Source organism: Lonchura striata, chromosome 3, assembly GCF_050655825.1.
Source record: "Lonchura striata isolate lonStrDom1 chromosome 3, ASM5065582v1, whole genome shotgun sequence".
In the NCBI taxonomy this organism is placed as follows: Eukaryota; Metazoa; Chordata; class Aves; order Passeriformes; family Estrildidae; genus Lonchura; species Lonchura striata.
The window spans coordinates 97,784,810-97,811,568 of NC_140705.1; the positions used below are offsets into that span (position 1 = coordinate 97,784,810).

Here is a 26,759-nt window from a genome sequence, read left to right on the forward strand (position 1 = left end):
TCTGTTTATACTACTTTATCTAGCACCAGGCAGTGGATTTTGGATGGTGGCCGTATTTTAGATTGAAGGGCTCAGAGGAAGCTGCACAGCAGTAAAGTCTCAGGAGAAATGCTACACCACACTACAGAGCTGACTTTGATACCAATACAAAATGTGGAGTTAAAAAATGTTTTTTTCCACAAACCTCAATAGCATTTAAAAGGAATATTGAGAAGCAACAACATGCAGCAGTGACTCCTCAAGATGTGGGGAACAGCAGAACAGGTAAGACACCAGTAATTAGAGGAGAAAAACATACTTTTCTTCCACCAGAACACACACCTGACTTGCAGAGGGATGACTACATGCAAGAATGGCTTGAAGAGGCAACTCTATGCAAATACATCACAGAGGAAGGAGTAGAAGAAAGACAGCTAAACATCACCTCCATTTAAAGTGTGTTAGAGTTTCTTGTCCAGTAGTTTTCATGGTGTGATTACAGGGGTGACTAAAACCACTGGGATCCTGGCAAGGCCTTACCTTAAATGACCCTGACCTATTTTTGCACTGGGCATTTGTGCCTGTGCACTGAAATGTGACAACTGAAAGGGGCAGGGGGACAATGCCCAACTGGTGTGCCTATCTCCATGAATGTACTTTAATTAGGGGTTTGGATCATGCACAGGCTTTGCCCTGTCATGAAAGGGAGCCTGTAGGAATTATTAGAGGCATGGTGCATCCCATGTTTCCACCCAACATCTATATACCCATTTATTTACCATCTTAAGTATTACCACAACAAAGGTATAGTATTTTTCTTATGGTCCTCTTAAATAATAAGGAATTATAGTTTTTTTTATTTGATGTAATGCCATTGGCACAACATTCGCTATTCCACCCATCCTAAAAGACCACACAGAGAAGCAAAAGTTATTTCCTTTGGTTGGCACTGAGGCCTGACTCAGGCCTTAGGTAAACACTAAATATTCTGTACTGAAGTGCCAGCAATCAGTGGGAGTGCTTCCCTGAATCAACAGCAGAAGCAACCTTTTATGAGACTGAGGAAGTTGTCCAATTGGTTCCAGTCATTCCTAAATGCAATTCCACAAGTGAAATGAAAAGCAGCTACTGTTCTCTTAGTGAAATGGCCAGACTTACCAGTAGAGATAGTAGAAGAAGGAAAGGAGGTAGAAGGCCAGCTTACACCAGGCCTCTTTCTGGCAGTAACTCAAGGTGTCTGCGTTCATGACTGCAGGTGGATCATATGCCAGCTCTGAGCTATCTGCTGGGCAACGAAAATACCTGAAAGAGCAGGAGACACCTGGAATGACTCTGTAATAATCTCTATTAAGTACATGCAGATACACACATCTTCCATAATATAGGAGGAATATCCCTTTCTTTCTCAAGTCTCTGTTTCCAGACATTGTAAAAATCAGGATGCTAGTCTAAGCACTCCTTTCTTACTGAACCAAGCAATTAATGAATGTGGATTTTCTGCATTCTATTAATTCTTCAGATCAAAACATTTCCCCTTCCTACAGAGTTATTTCTGGCTTATCCACTGATAACTCACACGTTATGAGTGACAATATATGGTGGTTTGTGATCACAGAGTAGAGGAAGGATTACGGGGCTTTTACTGCACCTACACAACTGATTTCAGACATGATGTAAGGTGATAGTCCCAACCAACTGGTAGCTAAGTTCCTCCAACTCTGAAAAGGAAAAAAGCCAATATGGAGTACTGTAAGAAGTGGCTGACCAATGTTTTCTACATATGGCACTGCTCAAGAATTTATCATCCAAATAATTTTCTTCCGAAAATATTTTTCTTCTTACATAGGAGAAATTTCTAATTATTCTCAGTAATGACTGAATGTTTGAGAAAATCATGACAGAAGACCTTCTTTGGAAAAGGGGCTTTTGTCTCAGTTTGCAGGAAAAAGCAAAAGCAAAACAAAAATAAAAGTCCTCAACAAAATTAATGAACAGCCCTAAGATCAGCACAAATCAGAGGAAATATTGTTATTTCTGCTGCTTTGACAAAGTAAGCAGAACATTGCTGGTTGCTTACAGATGGATAGATAGACAGGAAGATATAAAAACAGCAAGCAAGTGACCAGCAGCACTACTTTGAAAGGAGATGTTCTCAAAATAACTTTTCCTTTCTCCCTACCATTGTTAGTCACATCCATTTACGACCTCTAATAAGATTGCAGGTTCTTTTATGGAGAACCACAGGTGAAATCTTGTTTAATACTCTTCATTTGGATGCAGATATTAGACAGTGTCTTCCCATGGTTCTGTGCAGAACTTGACACAATGACCTCAAATCTGCCTGTGGTTAAAACAGCAGTAATTATAGAGTATTTATAGCAAAGCATATGAAGAATCATAGAAAAAAGATAGAATCAAAAGTTTTCTCCAAAAGTTGATATCATTAGTTAGAATCTGACCATTTTCCTCTTGGATATATTTATTTTTAGAAAGTTTTTAAATGGGGCTCATTGTCACACGAAGGGTTGTTAACCCTCAGCAAAGGAGCAGCATAAGACATCTTTTTTACTGAAGCAGAACAATCGGGAGAAAAGCACTTGTAGCTTCATTTCATTTAGCTTTCTGAGAACTATATTGGCACTCTAATTTCTGAATAATACACTTTATCATATGACTATGCATTACAACCAAGCTTTTGTAGAAAAAAAGTGTAAAAAAGCTGCTGCTTTTTAGTTCCTGGTTGAGAGGATGATTTTGACTTCTTTACAGAATTATTCTTCTGCTACCATATGTACCTTTGTAGCACAAAGAGACCCTGACAGACAAAAATCATCTGTGCTTTTACAAACATTGTGAAAATACAAAATTAGGGAAGTCTCCAGACTGACAACCACAAAAACTGATGTCTCTTGGTTATTTTCAGAAGCAACAGAAGGCTGATCCTCCACTAGAATGCAGAGGGAGATGCAGCAGTAGCAGCTGCACTGCCTGTCTGGAAAACTACAGCAGGTCTTACGTGATCAACTCTGGAAGCCCCTTGGTAAATGTGAACGCAATTCAGATATCCAGAGTGGGAACACTCCCCACTTCTTCATATGGGCAGTGTGAGGAAACAGCTCTTCACCTACTCCAATCCCTACTCCACAAGTCTCTAAAAGAGAATTCCCTTGCAGAACAGAAATTCCCTACTCTACAGAAAGAAACAACTTATTTTACACTGAAAAAAGAAAAAAAAAGCTGTCAAAGAAGATGAGACACAAAAATCTGTCAACCTTCCCAGTCTCTATTTCACAACTACAATGGAAAGGTTTCCTTGCTAGGGCTGAATGAAGAGGTCCAAGCCCTTTCAGATATGAACTGTCTTGCAACTCCCCATTTAAAGCCTCACCAAGTTCTAAATTCAGATTCCAGCCTATTTCATTTCCATGTTTTCACTTGTGATGAGTGCATCCTGACACCCTTCAGAATATCCATCTAAGTAACTGAAGGCTGCATTGTATTATCATGTTTTCCTTAGCCATCCTAAATGATGAAAAAATGTCCTTTTTCTCTGGAAATATAAGTTTCAGGGCTTATAGGCAAGAGCCTTTAGGCAAGAGATATTTATCTACACTTCTTCACTGTCCTTCATTGTTCACACAATCTGCATGTGTGCTGAGCTGGCAAGCAAGGCTAAAAAGCAGTCAGCATATAAAAGAAGGGCTTACCTCCAGAAGTGATAAAAAAGCAAAGGAACATTTAACCCCAGTGTGAGCCACTCCTGAGCACATAAAAACATTATGCAGAAAAGACTGTGGATGGAGTACTCTGGCAGCACCAGCTAAAAGGAAAGGAACAGGAATAACAGAAGTCAGTAAAACAAATGCCTCTTTGATTTTAGTCACCTAGGTAGTTTTCAGAGAACAAATCAATTCTGCAAGTCTTGCAAGTCTCCTGTGTGTCTGTCCCTAGACACACCTCAGCTGGCAGAGAGTGTGGCTTTGAGCAAGGAGCACAGGACCCAGGGCCAGGTTTGTTAAGGTTCTACCCAAGTTTGTACTCCAAGGGCTTGTTGAGATACATGGGACAAATCACTTACTGACTTACCTGGTGTTCCAGATCTATGTCTACAAAACACACATTATAGTAATTCTTCCCTCACAAAAGCATTTCAAGACTAAATGAATGCCAGTAAAAGAGTTTTCAAAGAACAAAGTTTTATTACCGAAGCATTCAGAAAGGAAAAAAGCTACCCCTGAAGTTTTGCTTCTACATCGGAGGAGTGTCTTTGGAAAAACAAAGTGTTGCTTCTACCATTTTGATATGTTGTGTACACCATAAAGAGATCAAATCCATTGCCCAGTCAGTCTCACAAGCACAAACCCACTAAGTCAGGAAACTCACTTCCTAAGAAATTCCATGGCTCCCTACACTAGTTGTTTCAGAACCATGACGAGTCTTTCTATTAAAAGAGAAAATGAGTGGGCAGCTGGCAGAAGAAGAAATGTATGTGATATTGATTCAGAGTAGTTATTTCAAAAGCACTTTGCTTTCTTCACTGCTCTCCCATTTCTCTTCTTTTCTTCCCATGTCTTTTCTCAGAAATCCCTGTTAGTCACAGAAAAGACTAATTTCCAGTAGTGCATATTTCTCAAAGCTAGACAAACTCATACAAAACTCATCTGCATCCACTGCTTCATCTTGGAGATACATCAACCAAAATTAAATCACAAAAGGCATTTGGGGGCTTTTGTTGATGACAATTTATTATCATCTGTCAATTAAAGTGAGCCTTCTTTTTTTTTTTAAACAAGGTAAAAATTACCACATAGCTTCTCCAAATACCTACTACCATACAGCTATGTTACAAGGAAGTCCATCGTCTTGGCTCTATGAGTCTTTCCATCTCACATGGAACATACTGTTTTAATTCATTTCACTTCAGTACTTGAAGAAGTTAACAGATTTGGGCATCTCTGTGACTGTGCCTTCAACTTAAACATTCCCAAGGGCTTATTTTACGTGGATGAGAAATCATAATGCAATTATATACTTCAGATTCCAGATGGTACTTATTTATCACTGCTGGATCTTTTTTTTTTTCAGTTTTAGAATGCAATTTACAACATGACTATAACCTTTCCCCAAAGAATGATTCATCTTCATAACAAATTGTAGACAAGAAAGGTCTTCATGATGTATGTCTGCCCACTGAACATCACAACACTCAAAAGCATATTACATTCATTTTCACATATTTGATATCTGGTTCCAACACAATACACAAACTTAGTGAGACTGCAACCCTCGTGCCTGATCAGTGGGCTGGCTGGTAATAACAGGGAAAGAAATCCACGGTGAATATTTATGCAGAGCTTGAAAACCAAAACAAAAATCTGCAGTGAAACGAGAAAGGAAACAAAAGAAATAGAGGACTCTCAGAAGCAGGCTCACTTTCCAATCACAATTTCTGGTGTAAATTAAATCTATCTATACTTTTGGCAGAACAGCAAATGGGTCATTTATGTCTATTCCAGCTTTTCGTGGAGTAGTATTTTCCTGTAAACATAAATAAGAAAGGATCACTGCTAATCACTGTTTCTGGAGAGAATTAATGCAAAGAAGCAAACAAAGCCCAGCCTGCAAAGCCAGTTACACTCAGCTGATGTATTTCAGAGACCAAATCTAGAAGGAGGTGAGAGACTTGGAAGCATAAAGTACAGAAAGGCACTAACTAACAGCAAGGCTTATGAGGTCAAGTAAATAACTAAAATAAAACACTGCCTCAGTTCTTGTCTGTAAGAATCATCCTGCAATTTGACACTATATCCTCTGAAAACAATGAAAACTTGAAATCAACTCTAGCAAACATGGGATTCAGCTCCTAGAGAGAAGAAAGCTGGTTGAGAAACAAGCAGCAGTCAATCCTTGTTCCTGCTGAGGTACTCAACTGAAAAGCAACTTCACTGATACAAATAACTGCAATAGGAACTAAACCAACGTCTTTAATTCATTCCTGTGAGAGCATAGGAAGCTGTCAGATGGTAAACATGTTAGGATATAAATAGTACACTTCTATTTTGAACCAGGAACATCCTGATTCAAATAACGACCTCTGCTTTCTGACACAGCCGAAGATAAAGCTTGTGATGGTTATGAAACATGGAGAAGAAGGAGAAACTGGTGTAGCAGCACAATTCTTAAGGAACACAGCTTGGTCACTTCAAGTCCCAAGCTCAAATGGCACTACAAATTTACTACCAGAAATTCAGCTGGCTGATATTTCTCTGTGAAAAACCATGGGAAAGCCTGAAAAGGAAGTCAGCTTCTAGACAAAGAAATTGCTGCTAATCAGAAATGCCTTTTACTAGAACATAAGCAAGGGAACAAGAAACCACTGTAGCTTTATCAGTTTTGCTCTGTTATAACTGTACAGTTAAATAAATGATCACATCAGTAAACCCTTATTCACAATTCATCATGCACACTTAAAATGCAAGCCTTAGGTGGGTATCATGCTCATTACCATCTCATATGAAGTAGTACAGACACACTGCACATGTAGATTGTTCCTTCTCTAATTCCATAGAAAATAAAGCAGGGTTTGCTATGGATAGACACCTAGGTTTGGCTGAACTAAAGAGCAGGAAAACAAGCACTGAATTTAAGCACTTATCAGCAGCTTCTTTCTGCTTACAGGAATATGAAGACCTCCTTAGAGAAGCTTAGCCCTAAATAACGTTATTCTGTTTCCCATGTCCTAAATCCATTTTGCTGTTCTTATACAAATGACAAACATGTCTTTTTCTGTCTGTTTTTCCTCCTTATTCTGCTTATTACAGATGGATACTTCCTTCTCAAATGTAATTTTGATTTTACTGAACTCTCTCACCAGTGAACAAGACCCATAAAATACCTCGTAGAAAACAGAACTGGGAAGATATTCTAGTAGGAATAATAATATCCCTTCATCAGTTCTACTAAATTCTTAGTTAGAAAACCAGTTGCAACAAGTGAATCAAATATTTTCCCACTCTTAAGTCACTGAAATGTCAAGATGCTTTTTCCCAGCACTTTGCTTAGACCAATGCTCTTGAGTGCTACACAATAATAATAATAATTCTCACAGAATTGCTGTTCCTTCCCCAAAACACTCAAGAGTCTACATCAGTCTCCATCTGTGCATGTCAGCCTCCACACTGCAGCCACAGATTTTACACAGTACCCAGAAATTGCCAGCCATTACACACTCTACCCTAACAGAGCTTCTGAGAGTCTTCATTACACGGTTAGAGGCTGAAACAACTTCCCTTCTTAATGCCTGCCTTCTCCTCCTACAGATGGCAGGAAAATCCTGCAGAGAAGTGGGGGTTGAATCTCCTTCATGTAACATGAAGAGCTCTGGTGATTACCCCAGTGAAAACAAGTTGCTCACCTTAAAATACACAAGGATGCTTTCCATCCACCTGAAAGCAACAGAAAACTGAAAGCATCATGCATGTGTGGAATCACTCCCAAGCCCCAGATGAGGTTTGATCTAAGTGCACTCTGCTTTATTGCTGTGGTTATTGCTACTGCATCTGCTTATACTAGAGGATGACTGCAGCTTGTCACTCTGCTGCTTTTTCCACCACATCCCTCAAAAAAGCTGACAGAATCAGTGCTTATCAGTGACAGGGAAAGAGGGGGTGGAGGTGTACCCAAGGTTTTCAGGACACAGCAGTTATTTCAATAACACTTTAAAGCCCATCCCTACAGAGCCTGTCGGTGCTAACCTGGGTTACTGGGGAATGTCAGCTGAGTTAAAGACACTGTGAGATGCAAGGGAGATTATTTAATGACTCCGAAATCCCCCTAACTAAACAGCAGAGACCAGAATAATCAGAAGTGCAGCACAAGAAAGTGAAAAAAAGAAAGCAAAATCACACAAAAAAATAGTAGCAGCATGTGCCTTAGCCCAGACTGTGTGTGTATGTGGAATGCACATACTCTGAAACAAATCATCTGTTTCCTCCTGCTGGTGCACAAAGCAAAGAAGAAGGGTCAGCTATGTGTAATTTAAATACACAGACCACAAATCTTAATAATTCCAACAGTTTCAAACATACTGTTTGCACTGATCAAACTCACGAAACACTAAATTTTTACTCTTGAAATACAAGTCTTTCCACTTTGCTAGTGTGTCGTTCTAATCTACTTTAAATGATTTGGGTTACTTGACTTCCAAAGCCTCTTCTGAAGGGCTGCCCTAGAGCCCAATACAATGCTGTCACAGTAAATATACTAAGGTTTTCTGTCCAAATATTCAGGTCCAATTTATTTCAATTCTCCTGTTAAAATTCACACTTGCTTATGTCTCTGCAGACTGTTGCTAATTCAGTAGCATCAAATTGTTATAACACAAACATGGAACAAAATCATTTTAAGAAATTCAAAACTATGTTATGCAAACCTCTGGAAGTATTTAGCAGTTTGGTAGGCAGATTTGTGCATGTAGTTCAGAAGAAAATGCCTGGGAAATGGATTCCGGATCGCCAAAAGGACAACGTGCAGTTGAACCTACTAAGTTGATATATACAGCTTTACATTTTATCTGTGGGAGAGCAGCAGCACACATATGCAAGACTTAATGTTACAAACAAAATGCAGAACACAAATTAAAAAAAAAGGGATATAACATCAGTGTTTTCACCCCTCCACTCACTGCTTGGGATCACAATGAAACAAAGCAGCAAAAAGCTAGTGCTATTTGAAGGTAATTTAATTATTCTGAAGAGCTATTGGAATTTCTTTAAACATTTCTTTTAAGTGGATGTGAACATAAGTCACTCCACAGCACAAATACCAGACAATGAAATGAATAACACAAAGAGCCTAATTACTATTCTCGCTCCATATCCATCTGTGACACAGTACCAGATCTAATATTAAAATACAGGATTTCTGGATGCTCTTTCCATCTCAGCTACTAAACACATTTATATTTAGGCCTATCATTTAACTTCTCATTGTCTCTTTCTCTCATCTGCAACATGGGGATAATTATATTCAATTCTATATATGCCAGTGGATCTAGTTTACGACTAGAATATTTAAGCCTTTTCTTAAAACCAGTAATAACTTCAACAGGAGTGACAGATGAGAATCAGGTCTTTATAGGACACTCATCAAGAGTATCTAGAAATATTTTGGTATTGCAGAGCCCATGGAAGGTCATAGCAGCCAACAGGTAAAAAGGTTATGAAACGGGTTTAAAAAAAGACTGAAAGGTCCACAGGGCACTGGCACAATTCAAGAAGTGTCCCATCCTTGGAAGGCACGTCATTAGGGCAGATGTGCTGTGATCTTACAAGTGTATCTCCACTGTAGACTGTTCTTTTCCACTCAGCAGGGATCAGGAGACATCTTTATGACCTTCCTTTTTCTAACGCTAATTCCGAACCAGTAACAGAAGCTGGGTTAGCAACCCTGGAGTGCAAACTCCTCTAATTTCCACAGCACTGGCAGAAAACAGGGTAATTAACCTCTTCTTGCCCTACCTCACCTTCGTATTTCAGGAACAACCAGCCAGGACACCCCGCAGCTGGGCTGCTCCAGGAGCTCCTGCCGCCTTTGTCTGCTTCCCCAAAACTGGGGAGAACGGCAATTAGTACCGCAGCTGTTCGTTAGGAGCTACAAAACCAACCCCCAGCTCACAGGCAGGGCTATGAATGCAGAAACCTCAGGGATGATCAAAATGAAGTTCAGCCATCTGCACAGCTCAGGAAGGGCCCTCAGGCCTTCCCCTGGGGGTCTGCCCAAGATTGACACTTCCATAAATGCTGAAAACTGAGTGTTCACTAAAGGGCTGTTTCCGTATCGGGTGTAAAGACTGGCAGCCTGAGGAAGCAGATTTGGTGCAGTGCAGACATGGCAAAGGCATTTCCCTCCCTGGCACTACAACAGCTTTATAGAAAACATCAGCAACGAGATGCAAGGCAGGACATTTAACTCACAGCAGAAAAAATCTGCATCCATAAATAGGTATGGTGCGAAATCATTGTGCTCTACATTTAGCAATTATACTGCTTTTTGTAATTGCATACCTTTATAGAGTGTGATCCCAACTTAAACCCACACTGAACATTCTGCCAAACGTAACAGTGACCTTTGGTTTAACTTCCTTCATTTTATTAAAATGCAAATACTTACTTTATTGCATACTGAATTAGAGCAAATATAAGCCATTAGCAAGTCAAATTCTGACAAAATTTCAACACAGCTCTGAGGAACAGATGCATAAATTGCATCACCCCAAGTGGCTGAGAAGTACACTGCTCTCAGGAGCACAGTACACACAACATTACTCATCTACATTTTTGCTGCATCTTCAGCTTTATTTTGCTGTTGCTTGTGACGTTCTCCCACTGTAAGGACTTATGTTTGCAAACTCTCCAGAACAGGACTGGGAGAAGCTGAATTGTAGAGCAAGAGGTCATCAGTTACAGAGTGACACTTTATTTGGCACTTTGTCGATTATTGACTAAACACCTAGAGATGAGATTAGCAGCAAAATATAGTCAGTTAAGCTGAAATAGTTTAATACAGAAATATTTTAGTGAGTAATAACACTATGAACATCTCCCTTCAAAGGATATTCCCGTTTTCATGAGGTATAACTCTGGCAAATCCTACCTCCCCCCAAGACTAGAAGAGGAATGAGAACCAAACTGTGCCTGAGTCACAAGTTTGAACTCTTCACTCTTGAAATAGTTTTTGTAACTTCTCCCATTACAAGCTCCCCCTGCTATGAGCACCTGGCAGACACAGCAGGATCTATCTTCTCATTATCCCTAGGTAAGCACACAGACATCCTTAGGCAATTATTGCTAAAAATAACAATTGTTATGTTCTAACTTTTCAAAAGTGCTGAATTCAGGACCTTGTAAAATTGACTAAAAATAGTGTTGGCACAATTCACTTAATCAATGAGTGTCAGTAGTGAATGAATTTCCTGATAGAAATACTACACTTCCTCTCAGTTCTTTAGTCCTATTTTAGGGACTTTCTTTCCAGATACAATACCGTATCCAAAGAAAGGACAAAAGGGATTATATTCTGTATTTTTACTGCAATAGCAATATCTTTTTAGTAAATATGAATGCAACCTCTTTAAAATAAAACAGAAAGTGTGAAGAAGAGATGCACTATCTCTAGTCAAGCAACATTTATGGGATAATTTGTGTACAAAGTATAAATACTGCCAGCTCTTTGATCCCAATTCTATTATCAGTTCTGCAAAATAGCTTCTGTGCCAAGTTCCATTCTTTCTGATGAAATTTAATCTATGTGGGTGCCCAAAAGACTAACTGAATAGGGAATGCCCAATTTTATCCCATTCCACACTTCATAGATAACAAATGTAACAAAAAGCTAGGCAGAAAATACTTAAGAGAGGGAAATAGAGAAGCTTTTAGATGATCTGTATTGAATTTCCTGTCAGAGTGCAGAAATTAAATAGGAACTTTGTAACAAAGGTACTGAAGGCCTGGAAATATATTACAAGATTCAGGGAAAATCATTGTCCTTCATCCTTCTGGTGCAAACAAAACCTCCACCAAGTGTGAATCACTGTGAGTGTACTAACTCCCTCCTCATTTAGGCAAACTGCAGAAAACAATTAAACCAACACAGAGCTAGTGAAAGTGTGTCATATTTCAGCCACAAATATTTTACTTGCTTTTCTTGTCTCTCTACTTCTCCTGTCATCATTCTTCTTTCTTTCTTTCCCTTGTACAACCTAAGGACAGCATCACTTTCCATGAAAAGAAGATTTAGGATTTATCTCCTGCCTCTTTTGACTAATGAGAGATGCTGTGTGAAAGTTGTCTAAAAAGAACTCCCCCATAAGTAATGATTTTCATAAACTCAAAATCGTGTACATTTTTAGCTAACTTCAAATTTTGCACTTGAAGTGTAAAAAATACTCCTAATGTAAAAATATCTTGTCAGAGCCACTCTGAAGGCCAGAATAAAGTTGGCTTTATCATGCAGTAGAAGTTTAACGTTTGGGTTTCTCGCACATGCTCAGAGTCTAATGTATTTTAAAATTTTTGGGGCACTTCAAACAAAGGAGAACTTCGATGAATTTAGTTTATGAAACATAATGCAATCACAGTCCAAATCCTAATGGAAAGAATATGCTGAGCATGGCAATCTTACACCATACAAAATCTGCAGGTATAATTAATGCCTCAGAAACAGCAGTATCCTTTATTCCCCTGGCTGCATGCAAACTCTGGAATTTCTTCTGAGGCAGTTTGGAAGCTAATTTTGTGTGTCTGTGTGTAACAGAGGGGTGTAGCTCATAGTGTGATATCTCATCTTATGGCCTATGTTCATTCGTATTTCTGTAGAGCAAACATCCCAAGCCCTTAAGCATACAACACCAGATAATTTCACTCCCAGCAATGTGATATCAATGTGACCACAGTAGTTTGAGTCTGACTCCAAACTGGGCTGGATTTCAACAGCTGCTGTAGATAACCAAGACTCCATGCACTTATTGATACAACAAAACACCAGACCCCTCAAAAACAACAAACAAATTTTTACCTTTGGTTAAAAAGAAAATATTCAAGTCTGCCTGCAAACAAGAAAACTAAGTAGGTCTCCAAAACAAGATTCCTATCATCAGAACAACTGTGCAATCTTTCCTTTCCTGTTGTGTATACATCTTGTGAGTGTAAACAAATGTTGTTCATATTTATTATCATGTGGCTTTTGTAGCATCTGGCACAACCAGCCTTTACTCTTTAATTGAGACCAAGAGCACAAACACCAATACAAACATTATGGAAAAGGAGAGCCAGGTCTTGCTGAAAGTGATCTCTCAATGCAACCTTTAAAAGATTAGAGTATCTAAAGTATATTAAATATATATTTCTTAAATACCCAAAGTATATTTAAGAAAACAGAATGCAAAATTCAAAAAGTGGCAAAATTTAAGACAAAAGAACATCCACCTAAAGGCAACAGAAGCAGAGTTGCATTATATTTTCTTCCAGAAAGGCAAGTGTGTAACAGCCTACAACTACCCTCTTGACTTATGACAGTTTTAAAACATTAAGTTTTCATCTGATAATGGTAATTCAGAATATAACTGTAGTCCCAATAACAGATCATATGTTTCAATCTCTAAAAAAAGAATTAATGAACATCTGTTTCAGATTCACAATGCTTATCAGGCCAGTTAATAGCAAGTTCAGATCCTGACAAAACTATCTCATGTGATGCAATCAAAACTGAACCACTGAAATTGCAGTGCAAAGACTGGGGAGGGGAAAAAAAAAAAAAAAAAAGAAAGGCATTTGAGATTATAAAAATAATCTTTAAAATAGATAGGATTTACCTAAATAGTTTTATACACTGCCTGGGTATAACCTTCTGTATTGCCCTGAGTCACAGGGAGACACTGAATAACAGGATATCTGCAGTATTTTTTCTACACAGAATTTTATATTCACTGTCCTGAAGGTATCCACATTGTCTCTTGACTGAGGTTTATGCTCCCAGTCCCTCTGTGGGAAGGGTCTCCTGGCAGTTTTCCTACTGCCCAGAAGATTACTCAAAACTCAGCAGTTTCATCACACTGATGAGGTGTGAAAAGAGAGAGCATTAGATACATCAAGAAACATGACATGTGCTGAGAAGCCAGTAACAATGATGGACTCTTTGGTCTCTAATGAGAGTGGACGAAGTTCATGTGCTCCGTCATTGTAACAATCGCTGTTAACAGGGAAAATGTCACACGCTGCCATTTTTTGTTCCCTTTTGTGATCTTTGTTTGAGCAGTACTTTATCAGAGCTCTGGAAACATCAGCCTCTTTCTCCTGCATGGCAGAATATCACTGCCATTTCCATAGCCCAAAAATGCCTAATGATTAGACTGAAAATTCTGTTTTCCTCTTAGATAACACAATAACCTAAGCTTCAAAGGCTAGACCACTACCAGTTAAGAGGAAACCTGGGATATATTAAGCCTACAGACTTATTCCTCTAAGTGTGGCTATGCTGCAACACTTTTTTTTTTCTGTTAAGTCCAACTTAATGAGGAATTAAAAACATTTTTATTGAGGTTGTAAAAAATGTGCAGCACTACCAAAGTAAAACCATTGCTGCTATTCCCAGTTTCACAACAAACTAATTGTCTTGCTGCTGGAGTTTCCACTTAGGAGATTTCTCAGCCCCAGGGAGAAAGTGTGATTCCTTCTTACAATATGGATGGCTATACACCACTTTCAAAATTCCTTGTTATTATGCATCACATTTGCTAAATTTGCTTATATAAGCTCCCATCAAGCATTTTAATGAGCCATGCTATAGGCTTACAGACAGGCTCTGCTAATGACCATCAGCCTGCAGGCTGGGTAAAAGAATGTCACACATCCATAAATCCCTAAATGCATGCCCAAGCAATCAACAGACAGACCAAATACTCTCCCTCTCTCCCCACACTCTTAAAATCCATCACATTACCTCAGGCTTGGCAGTGACCATGAGGCAGAGCAACAGAGAGTGATCCTGGCAATAACCAGCAAATTTATCAAGAAGAAAAGAAAGTCATCAGTCAGTTGAAATGAGCTAGTGGGACACCTGACACCCATCAAAGGAGAGTGGCCACTGTAGCTGCTGCAAGCAGGGAATGGTAGGAGCCATTGGAAGGTGAAGGTCTGGAGCCTATCAGGGTCCAAGTAAAAAATTATTTCATATGGCAATTACTCCAGTACATATTGGTCAGTCTCCTTCAGCCAAAATAAGGGATGAAAAAAAAGTCAGCTGGATAAGGATAAACAAGGAAAGACAGAGCTTTTTAACAAGGTTGATTTCACATAACATTTAGATACGTATAAAGGAAAAGAATCTCCATACTCAAATAATCCTCTTCTGCTGTTAAGGAAAAGCCTAAAAGCTAACTTGTTCCCCGATAGCTGATCCAGCCAGTTCAGTAATGTTTCACTGAACATATTGTGGGGTTTTGTCCAAACTCTGGGAGTCTGTATTCAGTGCTGACAAGCAGGCATGACACAGACACAGGACCAAGCTTATCTTCATCCTCAGAATGCTCTGTCCAAAGCTGAACCTGTGGTGTTAACCCGTAACAATTCGAGCTCCTGTTTGCTCAAGTCTCTGGATTACTGTTACTTGTACACATGTGAGAAATTTTAACTGTTTTTACTGAATATAGAAATGTTGAAATGTACCAAAACAAAACTGCACAGACACTCTGTGTCTGGAATTCTATACTACACTCATTAGGGTTTACATCTTATTTACATTATCTCAGTCTGAATGGAATGGCAATTCTACAATCACTCTTTGGAGTAATATGAGTTTTGGTTATTTACCAAAATCTGTAAATACAGTAAAACATAATTATCATGGGTATTAGGTAAAATGAAATATGAATTTAAAATAGATATTTATTTTACTTTTGCGAAGTGTTAAAAACCAGAATTGAACCTTGTAAACACCAGAACTACTGAATACAGAATAAATTTCCACAGCAGATCCAGCTCCACTGGAAACCACAGTGACAGAGGTAAAAGACCAGACCAAGCACCAATAGTGCCCAACCACTTAAGTAAAACATTAAAATTTGCTTCAAAAATGTTAGATGGATAGGTTTTTAAGTTGGTTTTTTTGTTGTTGTTGTTGTTTTAAACACCCCAGCTCCTCATTCACTATCTACTATACTACTGCTAGTACTAGAGTGCTGAACTGGCTGAGTTTGGTTATTCAAATACAGTCCCTGCAGGGGTTTTTGTCTGTGTGTTTGTATCCTTCAAGACAGTTCAAGTTCATCTGGAACATCTTTGAGATTAATGTCACCTTGCCTGTGGTTAAAATTCTTGTTGAATTTACTCTCTTCCCATCATCCCTTCAGGATTTGTTAAAAAAAAATAAAGAAAGCCAAAAACCCCAAATAAAATCAAGAAAATGGATTAAGCTCTGGTACAGTATTTTCTTACACTTGCAGTTTTAGAAATTTTAGGAATAGCTTAACTAAAATGCTGCACTACATTAGAAAAATGAGAAAAGTCTGTTGTTTATTAACATCAACTCCCTCCCCATTAAGTTCCAGTTCTCATGTTCAGAAATCATTCTTTGAGAAATTATGTAATGGGTTTTAAAAACAAATATTTGCTGATAATTGGAGAAGGGTTGCTTAAATTGTTGAGCAGTGACTGGCATGAGCAAACTGAAATCTGAAATGCGTTCACTAAGCAAGAAGTTCAATCAGCTCTCCTCCTTAGTGAGGAATTATTGAATTAATTCCAAAATTATAATGCATAACCTAATCAAAATTTAATTTAAATTTCCTCCAAGGTAAAGTAATAACATTGCAGTGCTTGATTAATGAATTTGACTGTGTTTTAATGTAGGAATTTCCTAATTGTCCTTAGTGTTAACGTAAGTATCAATTAGGAGTTAAAAAATAAGGAATCAATCGGTTAGCTAGATTTCTTGAAATACAACTGCAATTACAATTAAATAATATTGCTGTCATCAGTAACTGAACATATTTTAACAACCCCACCAAAATATTTGACTGCAAAAATTGTGGTAGACCTCACAGGCAGATCTTGGCACATCACAGGCACCCCTCAGTAAGGTTGATAAGCCCAAGAAGCCTGAGCTGCTCTGTACTGCTCTGCTCCCACCCACACTAACTTGTGTCCTCTGGACAGCCCTGCAGTGAGCCACGGAATCACATCCTTAGGGAAACAAAGGCAATTTAGAGCAAAAAAGCCTCCACAGCATTTGCTCCCACTGGTGTGTCCTGTGTCAATCACCTGATGCTTGTATGGCAACTAATGTCCGCATGATGGGACATTCCACAGCACGGGAACACAGATCTATCCTAGAAAACCCCACAGCACTGAATAAAATGAGGCACTGCAGCCTGAGAGGACCTCACATGGTGCTGGGTTCAGAAAAGAAGCCTTCTTCTCATTTTCTTCAGGGCAGGAGAGATCCGACTGTGGCTGTAAAACGTTCATAGCTTCTTTATGCTGAATCAATCATTCTTTAGTAACCAAAAAATTTAGGCTTATTTAATTCTACAGCACCATAGAAACAAGGACCCACGTGTTCCTGCATGTCTACATGCCAGCATGATATATACCTGCTTCACACAAACCCTGCTTGTTTTAATGATATAGAAACATTTTTCCCAAACCAAACGTCAGAAAATGCCTGGCTGCAGAACAGTTGTATCCTCCATTCTATTTTGGAAAATGTAAATAAGTTACATATATTATATAATATCTGGAGAAACATCACACACCTGGTCACAGTTTCTCAATAAATTTCTCCAAGTATTTTGGAGATAAACCCAAAAACAGATCCTTTAAAAAGTCTTTGCTCACTGGGATCAGATTTCTATGACTTATTTAACAATTCCCAAGAATCCCTTCTAAAACCATCATATAATGAAACTGAACATACTTTTATAGCCCACTATAACTTCTTTAGAACAACAAATTTACATCAGCTCTTAACCATTAAGCTCTAATGTCATAAATAGGAAGATACCACTGTTTTCAAAGCCCTATAAAAGAACTTCCTGACTTCAAAACAGGTATGCTGTTGTTTCATAGAAATAGAAACAGACCCTAAAGCCACACAATATTGAAGGATATATTTAGTACTTGCTGGAAGAATCCTAACAGCTATTTTCCTGTATCAATATAGCTGGCATTCAATTCTTTGCTGTTTTTCTTCAATTTTCCTCTATGCTACATAAAACACAACTATTTTTAGCGGTTGTCAGATTTCAAGGCTACAAATCTCTGTAGTTATTGCACCCTCCTCTTCTTGCATATAATCTCTCAATTAAAACAAATGTGTCCCCAAAGAACTTTGAAGAGGCTGAATTAACAAACCACTTAAGTGAACCAGAAGCAAGCGAATCCCTTATGAATACAGAGTCTGCAATTAGCCAAAACGCTACATTTTGCTGTTCACAACAAGGCCAATGTGCAATAAAAATTAAACATTGATGCAGGCAAGGCATTCCCATGGGGCTCACATATATTAAACCATTACCACTCAACAGTTGCTTTATGTCCAAGAAACTGGGACACAGCTTGAGACTGGCTGGCTGCCTATTTGATAAAGTGGAAAGCTATTGGTTACAAGAATTTCCCCCTATTTTCATCTCCCAAGTGGCATAACCAGGCTCAGGAAATACTTAAATGTGGTTCCCAGCAGTCACATGCCCACAGTGGTGCCAGACACGACTCAGGTTCTCACTGAGTAGAGGATGGCAGCCCATAGGTTCTGCATGAAGTCACAGTTATGCCTTTGGATCCCCATCACTGGCTTTCCCAAAACCTCTGAGAATGATGCCACCACCTTCTTAAACCTATCTGAATTTAGGTCTTAGCTCGATTAGGGTGAGTTCAGCAGTCCTCACTGCAGTGATGGCCTTTTTAAGGAAAAATTCAGGATTTAGGTGGCTTCATTACCACTCTGCAGAACACAACCTATAGAAATTTGAACACAGAATAAAATAGTTTGGAACCATGATTATTTTTACTTCAATGGGACACAGTCAGGAAAAAACAAAGATTGCTTATGAAAATCATATTTGAAGCCACAAATGAGTAGCTCACAATCTATCAGCTCCTTCAAATGTTTCAAAAGCTGAGGCACTCAGCATCTCCCCTATGTCAAGCTAAAATACATAGTGTTACCAGCTTTTCTATTCCATCAATCAGAAACCTTGAACATTAAATATGTAACTAATAAAAATGTTCAGCATGTCAAATACTAAGCCACTGTTCAAAAAAAACCTGGTATTTTTAAAGCCTGTACTACAACAGTAACAGCAGTTTTATAGGACTATAAAAGAACCTCCAGCTGCAACTGTAAAAGGACTTGCCACCTTGGAAAAGCTCGTTCCAAAATAAATGGGCTGGTGTTCTTAAATTCAGTTTTTATCCAAACACCCTCTGTTATATCAACCTTTTTCAATTTGTCTTGCTCTGTCCTTACAAGGTCATCCTGACATTCACTTCTCAGTTGAATCCAGCTTTCCATCAACAGAGTGTGAGGATCAAAGAGAAAATAAATGCACATTGCCACTGGATGGCTTTAATTCTCATAAACTTCACAAATCCTTGGCTGGTTCACACTCACCTTTCGCAGGAGGAAGCAAATCCGCTCAATATTCCTCAGCCGCTCCCTCTGTCAAGAGAAAGGGGGGGAAAGGCAGGAGATTAGCTGGTGCTACAAATGAAGATGATCTATTACAATTACCAGGGGTCAATGTTTTAATTAATGGCTGCAGTGAAGCAGCACATGTTATTAATCTGGATGGACAGCATTCACTTCTTACCCACTGCTTGCAAACCCAATGATTTTCCCATTTCTAAATCCCAATAAGTTATTTCCCATTTGTTTCTGATTGTAGCAGTATCAGCTGGGAATTCAGGTCTATGTTCGCCTTCAGCCAAAGGCTGCAATTCTTTTAAGTCATCATTTGTGGCTCTATCCAATTGTGCCAATTGATACCACAGAGACTTGTTCTGGAATTTTCAGGCATCCAACCTCTGGCTTCAAGAGAAATCTGAGTGGGAAAAACAATGAAGTTTGCATGGCAGCTCTTCCTCTACCACTAAGATGGTGCCTGAACATGTGATACTAGAATTTAACACATAAGTGAAAAATATCTGAAATGGCCTAGAAATGCCACTTTAAACAACAGATGCATTCCTAAATACTGAGAATCACTGTAATTAAGCATTGTGACTCAAAAAATGTTCTAAAAACTCAACTCAGAGAAAGAAGACAAATCAAAACCAGGCTTTTTGTCAATGGCTCATAATCAGAAGCTCACCAGCAAAACCAAAGTTCACTGCATAACTCCTTGACTGGAGTTACTGTGAAAGATTCTACTTATTGTTAGTTACACTGCAAAAGGCAGAGTGGGTTTGCTGTCCTCAGAAGACTACTTGATATTTTCATTTAGATATGGCGAAAATATTCTAAACAATGAACTTTTTTAAACAGGTGATGTACTATAACAATGTGAGAAGCCAGCTCTCCCTAAGATTTTTGCTTTTCAAATGTTTTAAAACTCAAGGTTGTAGCAAATTTAATTCTAGTCTCCAAATAAATGCCTTTTTTGCTTTTCTGTCCTTAAATTTAAGCCATTTTTAAAAAAAAAGTATAATTTTGGAAAGACAATGAGGCAGTGGCAGCTTGACAGGCCCCAGAAAAATACCGTGCCTCTTTTTGGAGTCTCTGAGCTAAAAGAGAGTCAGAAATTTTAGACTCACAGTAGAAAATATGAGAATGGATGTGTGTGGATGTGCCTGAGAAGCTGTAGAAAACTCTCTTGCCTTTCAAAGTGGAGAGGAAATGACAGATGCCAACTGCAGCTGGCCTTGGAGAAGTGGGAAGTCTCTCTCTGAACTGAAGGTAATAGAGAGCAAACCATGAAATTTGAATTAAATTCTCAGTACTGATGTTGTTTCTGCCTCTGATTTGTCTTTCATTCAGCCTCCTCTTGTCAAAAAGGCTCTATCCTCTGTCATAAAAACATTGTGGAGGACACATGGGAAGAGTTCAGTCACTCTTGCAGTGCAATAAGAGAAAACTACCCCATCAAATAAATGGAATATGGGCACAAGCAATGGTGCAGAGGGAAAAAAAGAAAATACACTTGACCAAAGCTATAAGATCTTTGCTAAAAATCTTCCTTTTATGACAATATAAAAGGCATGGACATGTATACTGTGCATAAAAAAACAATCTGAGATTATTGCTTGAACTATCACAGAAGGTTTAATGGAAGTTGAGTATGTAAACCAACCACAGAATACTCTGCTGTGCTTTCCTTTATGATTCACTTTTTGATTCCTTGACTCATATGACTGAAAATGAGACTTCTAATTATTTTTTTTTTTAATTATGGAGACCAATTCCATTACCATTTTAAAATAAGGTGAGATTATCTCCATAGAGCGTCTCAAGTTTTAGAAAGTGAAAAATTTACTGGAATTTGGTACATATAAATTCAGTGTGCAGTTCTCAGAAAGGAAGTAAAAACAGATAAAGTGGATTGAAAATCCAATTACTTCCAGTAAATTCAAAACCAGATTACATCCACTGATGTCCTCTATAGGATTTCTTAATATAATTTCTTTATTTTCTTCTCATTCTTTGCTTATGTGTTAATGAACAGTAAAAAAAAAAAATCTAGGATTATAAAGATTATGCTTAAAATCATCGGTGGTTTAAACAGTACATGTCCTCAGCTGAGTTATGGAGCAAGGTTAAATGGCAAAGTACTAGCTACTGCACCTGGTTATCAGTTGTAGGCAATTAAAAAACTTGATACTCTGTAGAGATAAAATTCAGCACCTGTCATAATCATTGTCACTCCCAGTGAGGTGATGGGGAGCCAAGTTCTGCTCTCAGTTCTGGTGGTACAAAGTGGCACGTGCAGCTGCAGTCAGCTAAAGCACCCTATATTACAGCTCTAATTAACAGAGGAATTTGGATATGCTTACATCTAGGCTGCATTTCTGAGTTCAAGGTATTTAATTCTCTCCCATAGCAGATGCAGCAGAAAATGATATTTTCTTCTAAATCATAGGATAATCCAGAGGCCTGCCGTGGGACAGAGAGGTCCAGGCATGCATCTCTTAATAAATTCTTTCAAGTTTTTGGCTCATTGATACAGACAGTATGGGAGAAAGTGGTTGTCCCATGCTCAAACACAGAGAAAGCAAAGTATTTCAAAAAGGAAAACTTGTGCCACAGAATGAAAAGGTGAAAAAGAAAACATTAGCATCACATGACATTGCTTCAGTTTTTGAATTTCCAAATTACTTTCCTGCCTCCTTCAGCAAAGAGGAAACCCATTAATATTAAAAACACCATCTGGCTTCCTAAGACTGGCCCACTAAATCAATTTTCCAAACCACAGCTGACTTCACAAGAGACTCCCTGTTCATTTGCACACTCATCCTTGACCCAGGCTCGGTCCTGCCCGCTCCTGGAGCAGCCCAGCCCCACAGGGCCTGGCTGTACTCACTGCGTGGGCCGGGTTGCACTGGTCGATGGGGCTCTTGAAGTCTGTCCGAAGCTCATCAAAGGCAATTATCTGAAAAACAATTTTTTCAAGTCCTGTAATGAATGCTCCTTCAAATACTTATTTTCCTTAAGGGAATAAGCAGATGCATTGCCTGCCTTCCTTGCGTTCCAGGGAAAATATGGAAAAACAGCATCCCTGACACACTCGCTTTAGAAGCAAGTAGTTAAAACAAAACTTGGGATACTCCTACATATGACACCTAGAACTCATTAATCTGTCACTCTGCAAAATCATATCTATAGCTTTTTCAGTGTTGCAACTTTCCATATTTCTTCCCTCATATCGGCAAGATTTCTGTTCTCAGATTTCCATATGACATAAAACTACATCACAACTAAATACATCTCCAAATTTGATGGGAAAAGCCATTAGCTGCCTAAAACAGAGATGCATCTGATATGATGTTCCAGGTTTAGTGCATAAACAGCCCATTCTTATTAGTTTTTAAATCTACCTCAAATATTAATTGTGAATTAGCATAAGCTTCACCATTAAGCTGCTATTCATTAACAAGCCCGCTCCTCAAAAGGTAAAGCACTCTAGAGCAAACATGCCCTGCCTAAATTCTGGAAGGTTTTAGAACTTTACTTCAGACCTCATTAACAGAGAGATGTCTTTTGCTCAGGTCCTTTGGTTTCCTCGATTAACAGATGGATTGAGACACCCTGGTAATCACTGGTGTTTTAAAGCACAGCAGACAAATTATCTATAAAAATATTAGTGTTTGATAGCACTTTTTTGGAAGATCTTGTGTTAGATCTAATGAAGTGCTAGTGTTTTCTTGGAAGACAGTTTCCTTGGAAAGAAAACAGCAGTAATAACCCTCAGCACACTTCATTCAAAGATCTCAAAGCACATTCTTAACTTTGTGTTTGCATTCTATGAATACCTTTTCTGCTGCTTTTGTCTTGTTTCATCCAAGGAAGGAAAGCTCCCTGACAGGCACCACATAGACAGCTATTAAAACAGTGATTCCTTTTTAGACACTTTATAACCTAAAGTGTCTGTTCTTAATAAAAGATGATGGAAGTACAAGGCAGCAGTCTGGTAATTAGTAGATGAGTGCAACAGCCATTCCTTGATGTGTAACAGCATGCCCGCTGCCTGGCTCTTCAGAAAGGAACCAGCTGAGTGTCAGCACAGACCTGCTGCATAGCCAAAACATATTCCTTTAACAGAGACTGAAGGCAGAAGCAGAAAACCTGAAAATGGCCTGTTCTTGAATCACAATAATATGGTGAGGGGCTAGAGAATAAAACCCAGAGCTAAAATCCATGAATTTCAGCACTGCTCCATGTCCCATTCTAATGCTGCATTCATCCCACTGAAACACATTTAAAAATCAAAAGTGTGGCATTTTACAAGAGCACTCCACAGAATTCAATTTATTCAACTATGACAAGTCAAAGTGGCAGAATAAACCACAAAGGGAACTATAAAATGTGATCGTAAGTGAAGCATTTCTCCCTACGGATGCAGTATCTTTCCAAGTTAGGAACTAGATCTGCAATGGTAAAAGAGCAACTAAGAGAAGCTGTGAGTGGCTTGCAGTACATTTGTGAAGAATAAGGCTCATGACACCTCTGTATGTAATCTTTCTTGGACAGGTCTTCACATCCTCCAGCTGGACCAGCTGCTAAGAGGGTCACACGTGAGTTTGTGAGTCAGACACACAAAGAATTGGGTATCTCTTTGCAACTGGATATCAGCATCAGCACTGACAGAAAGGGGGAAGGGTGCAAAAGATGTTAGCCTCAAATATACTACACATTTATGTTTATTTATATTTTGCTCTTTTTTCCTTTTTTCTTTTTCTTTCTTTTTTTACTTCACCAACATTTCCAGCTCTGTAGCCAAACCACTACTCTTTATTCGCTGAAACAGTTTATATTATCAATGCATTATATGTAAGTGAACTGAAACACATCTGACAGGTATTTCAGCACACGGTTTTCACAGAACCAGTAAGTGTAAATGCAACAGTCTCACAAACAAACCTTTTGAGACACCTGCAAGTTATGGCAATGGTAAGAGACATTCCTGCTACACTTGAAAGAGGCTAAGGTCTGGTTTCAAGCACACATGACTGGAGGAAAGTTTCTTCAATAAAAGTTTCAGTGTCTCTCTGGAAGGAGGCTGACAAAAATAAATCCTCCTCAATTTATTTTTAAAAAAAATTCTATATTATTTAATATTTTGTTAAATCTCCAGAAAGAGAAGTCTAGTGATGACATGAAAATATCTATTTTAATTCATGAAAAAGCACATTCCTGTTTCCTATTTCTCAGTTACAATGAAAAAAAGTAAATCATAGGCAGTCTCAGAATCAGAGGAATATAAAGAAACTCCCAAAGCATTTTGGGGGCATGATTTTCTTCTGTTTTGTTGTGGGGAGTGGGGTGTGTTGGGGTTTTTTCCATTGTTCTTACAATGTGGTTTGTCCTAAATCTAAAGCCACATCTGAGGAAAACTGTAGCTTCTTAAGATTAGCAGTTGCTCACAACACACTGAGTAACAGTGCACGAAATTATATTATATTACTGAAAACACAGTTGGGCTGTGCTGCAGCAGGGTTTACATAATTAATTAGGAAACATCTTCCTTTTTCAGTTATAACTCACCTTCTGCAGCTGTTTAATAGCCTGGGGTGTTGAGTGGCTGGAGCTGCCATTTTTCCATTCAAACCCCAAATAACCAAGTACTTGTCTCCATGAAGTATTTCACAGTGCTCTCAGGGCAGCTGCAGTGCTCTGACCACAGCCAGAGGAAGAACCTCCTGCCTGCTCCTTTTCCAGCGGGATGCAGCTCATCCTGATTCCCACACATCTCTGAGGAGAGCTGCTGAGTGCTCTGGGACAGCACCTGGACACGCTCCGGGGCTGTTTCACCTCAGACCTGCCACACTCACAGCATCTGGAGCTGAGCAGCTCATCTCACCTCACCTCACCTTGAGACAATGGAATAGATCCCAGGCAGGGCACTTCATGAGAAATGACATCATTTCGCCTTGGTAAATGAATGTATTTTATAAAGCATTCATTATCTTTCAGTTATCCAATCTAATTTGATGGAGGGTGGCAATCAAGACTACAAATCATGCACATGCATGGACATCAGCAACCCAATCTCTGCAAAGGCCACACAATAAACACACTGTTCCAAAGCTAAATGACCTGCCTGGTCACAAAGCTGCACAGAATTTGGAAACATGTGCTAGGGGCTGGTTCTTACAAAATGGAGAAATTTATTTCTATTAGTAAATACTCATGTTGTACACACTTCATAGACAGACAATAAGAACCATCTGATATTTATTTAGGAACTTGAAGGAAAAAAAAACCTCAAAGCACCAAGCTGTCTGTTGATTTGCAAAGCCTTACAAGAAAAAGAAAAAGTGAATTATGTTTAGCAATGTTTTTTAATATAATTACTGCAGAAACAGGCCAGGGATTGAATGGACAATGGATATTGCACTGCCTTCTGTCTTGGGGAATTTTCCCTTTGAATCCACACTGCAAATCACTGCAGGGAGTTTGTTCTGTCTCTGCCCTAGCCATGATTTTTCCTGGTGAGAGAAGTGTACTTGTGTGTGTTTTCCACTTAATAAAACTGAAATTCTATAAAAATACTGCTTGCAGTCTCTGGTGATTCACACCATCTGCAAATCTCAAAACACCCAGTACAAGCCAGCAAGGAGTTTGCCCCAATTTATACACATAATGCATCAATGAGATCGTGATAACAATACATGTTTCAATTGAAAGTATATTTATAAAATTTGTTTTAATTGCCTGCACTCTCTCTGCTTACAGAGAGACCATAACAGCTTTGAATAAGGAAGTATTCACATGAGATTGAACATGAATTTTGCTTTCTCTCAAGGGTATGCTTATGTACCCTTGATGCTAGAAATTAGCTATATAATCTCATTTTTAGGGAAGAAACTTTTTTTTTTAATCACTGAGCAGTTATAGAAACATATTTTAATTGAGAATGTGGTGGTTTAGGGTGGCAGTGAAGTTGGTGTAGGTGTGAATGCAGTGACAGCAAAGAAGTTGGATATTATTGCCTACTGGCATCTCAAGAAAGTTAAGATAAAACAGAACTTGATGACAACCATACCAACCACAGAACAGAACAGTAACACCTAACATATGCTTCCTTGCCACCACCCTGTCAGTGCAATGCACTGCCATCCCATATTAAAGGAACTGTCTTTAATGGTTCATTTAGACAATTTGCGTCCCCTCCACTCTCCCAGGCAGCTTTCAGAGCACCCAGGCCTACACTTCACAGGATGACTACAAGTCAGCACATGGACAGAAGGCAGGCAGGATTAGGAGCAGGATGTGCTCCTAAATTTCATGCCAGCCCAGCAACGGATGCACAGAGATATTAACTGTATTGGGAAAATGGGTTTGAACCATGAGCTGATCCATTTTGATGCAAACTGGCTGAGGTACTTGTCTGGATTTTGTTGGGAAGAGGAAACAACAAAAAAAATGTCAGTCAGGTAAGAGTCAGTCAGGGAGGAATGTAAAAGGACCTGGAAAGGATGATAAGGCACTGCCTTGACATGAGGGAGTGAGGGAGCCCCTAAAGAGCTACAGAGAACAGGGACAACAACAAAGTGGCAGACCGAGAGAACATT

General features: G+C 38.8%; 1 protein-coding gene across 4 annotated transcripts in view; it reads right to left on the minus strand.

Annotated features, from left to right (window-relative positions):
- CNIH3 (cornichon family AMPA receptor auxiliary protein 3) overlaps positions 1–26,759 on the minus strand; it is a 61,279-nt gene that overhangs the window by 18,582 nt on the left and 15,938 nt on the right. For all 4 annotated transcript variants that reach the window (XR_014953982.1, XR_004147979.3, XR_014953981.1 and 1 more), the window contains exons 2-5: positions 22,049–22,117; positions 19,144–19,191; positions 3,687–3,799; positions 1,138–1,281 (exon numbers count right to left, since the gene is read on the minus strand). Coding sequence is in view for 1 of the 4 variants with exons in the window: in XM_031504269.3 (XP_031360129.1) it covers positions 1,138–1,281; positions 3,687–3,799; positions 19,144–19,191; positions 22,049–22,117 (374 nt within the window). In the remaining 3 variants the exon portion in view is untranslated. The remainder of the gene's footprint in view (positions 1–1,137; positions 1,282–3,686; positions 3,800–19,143; positions 19,192–22,048; positions 22,118–26,759) is intronic.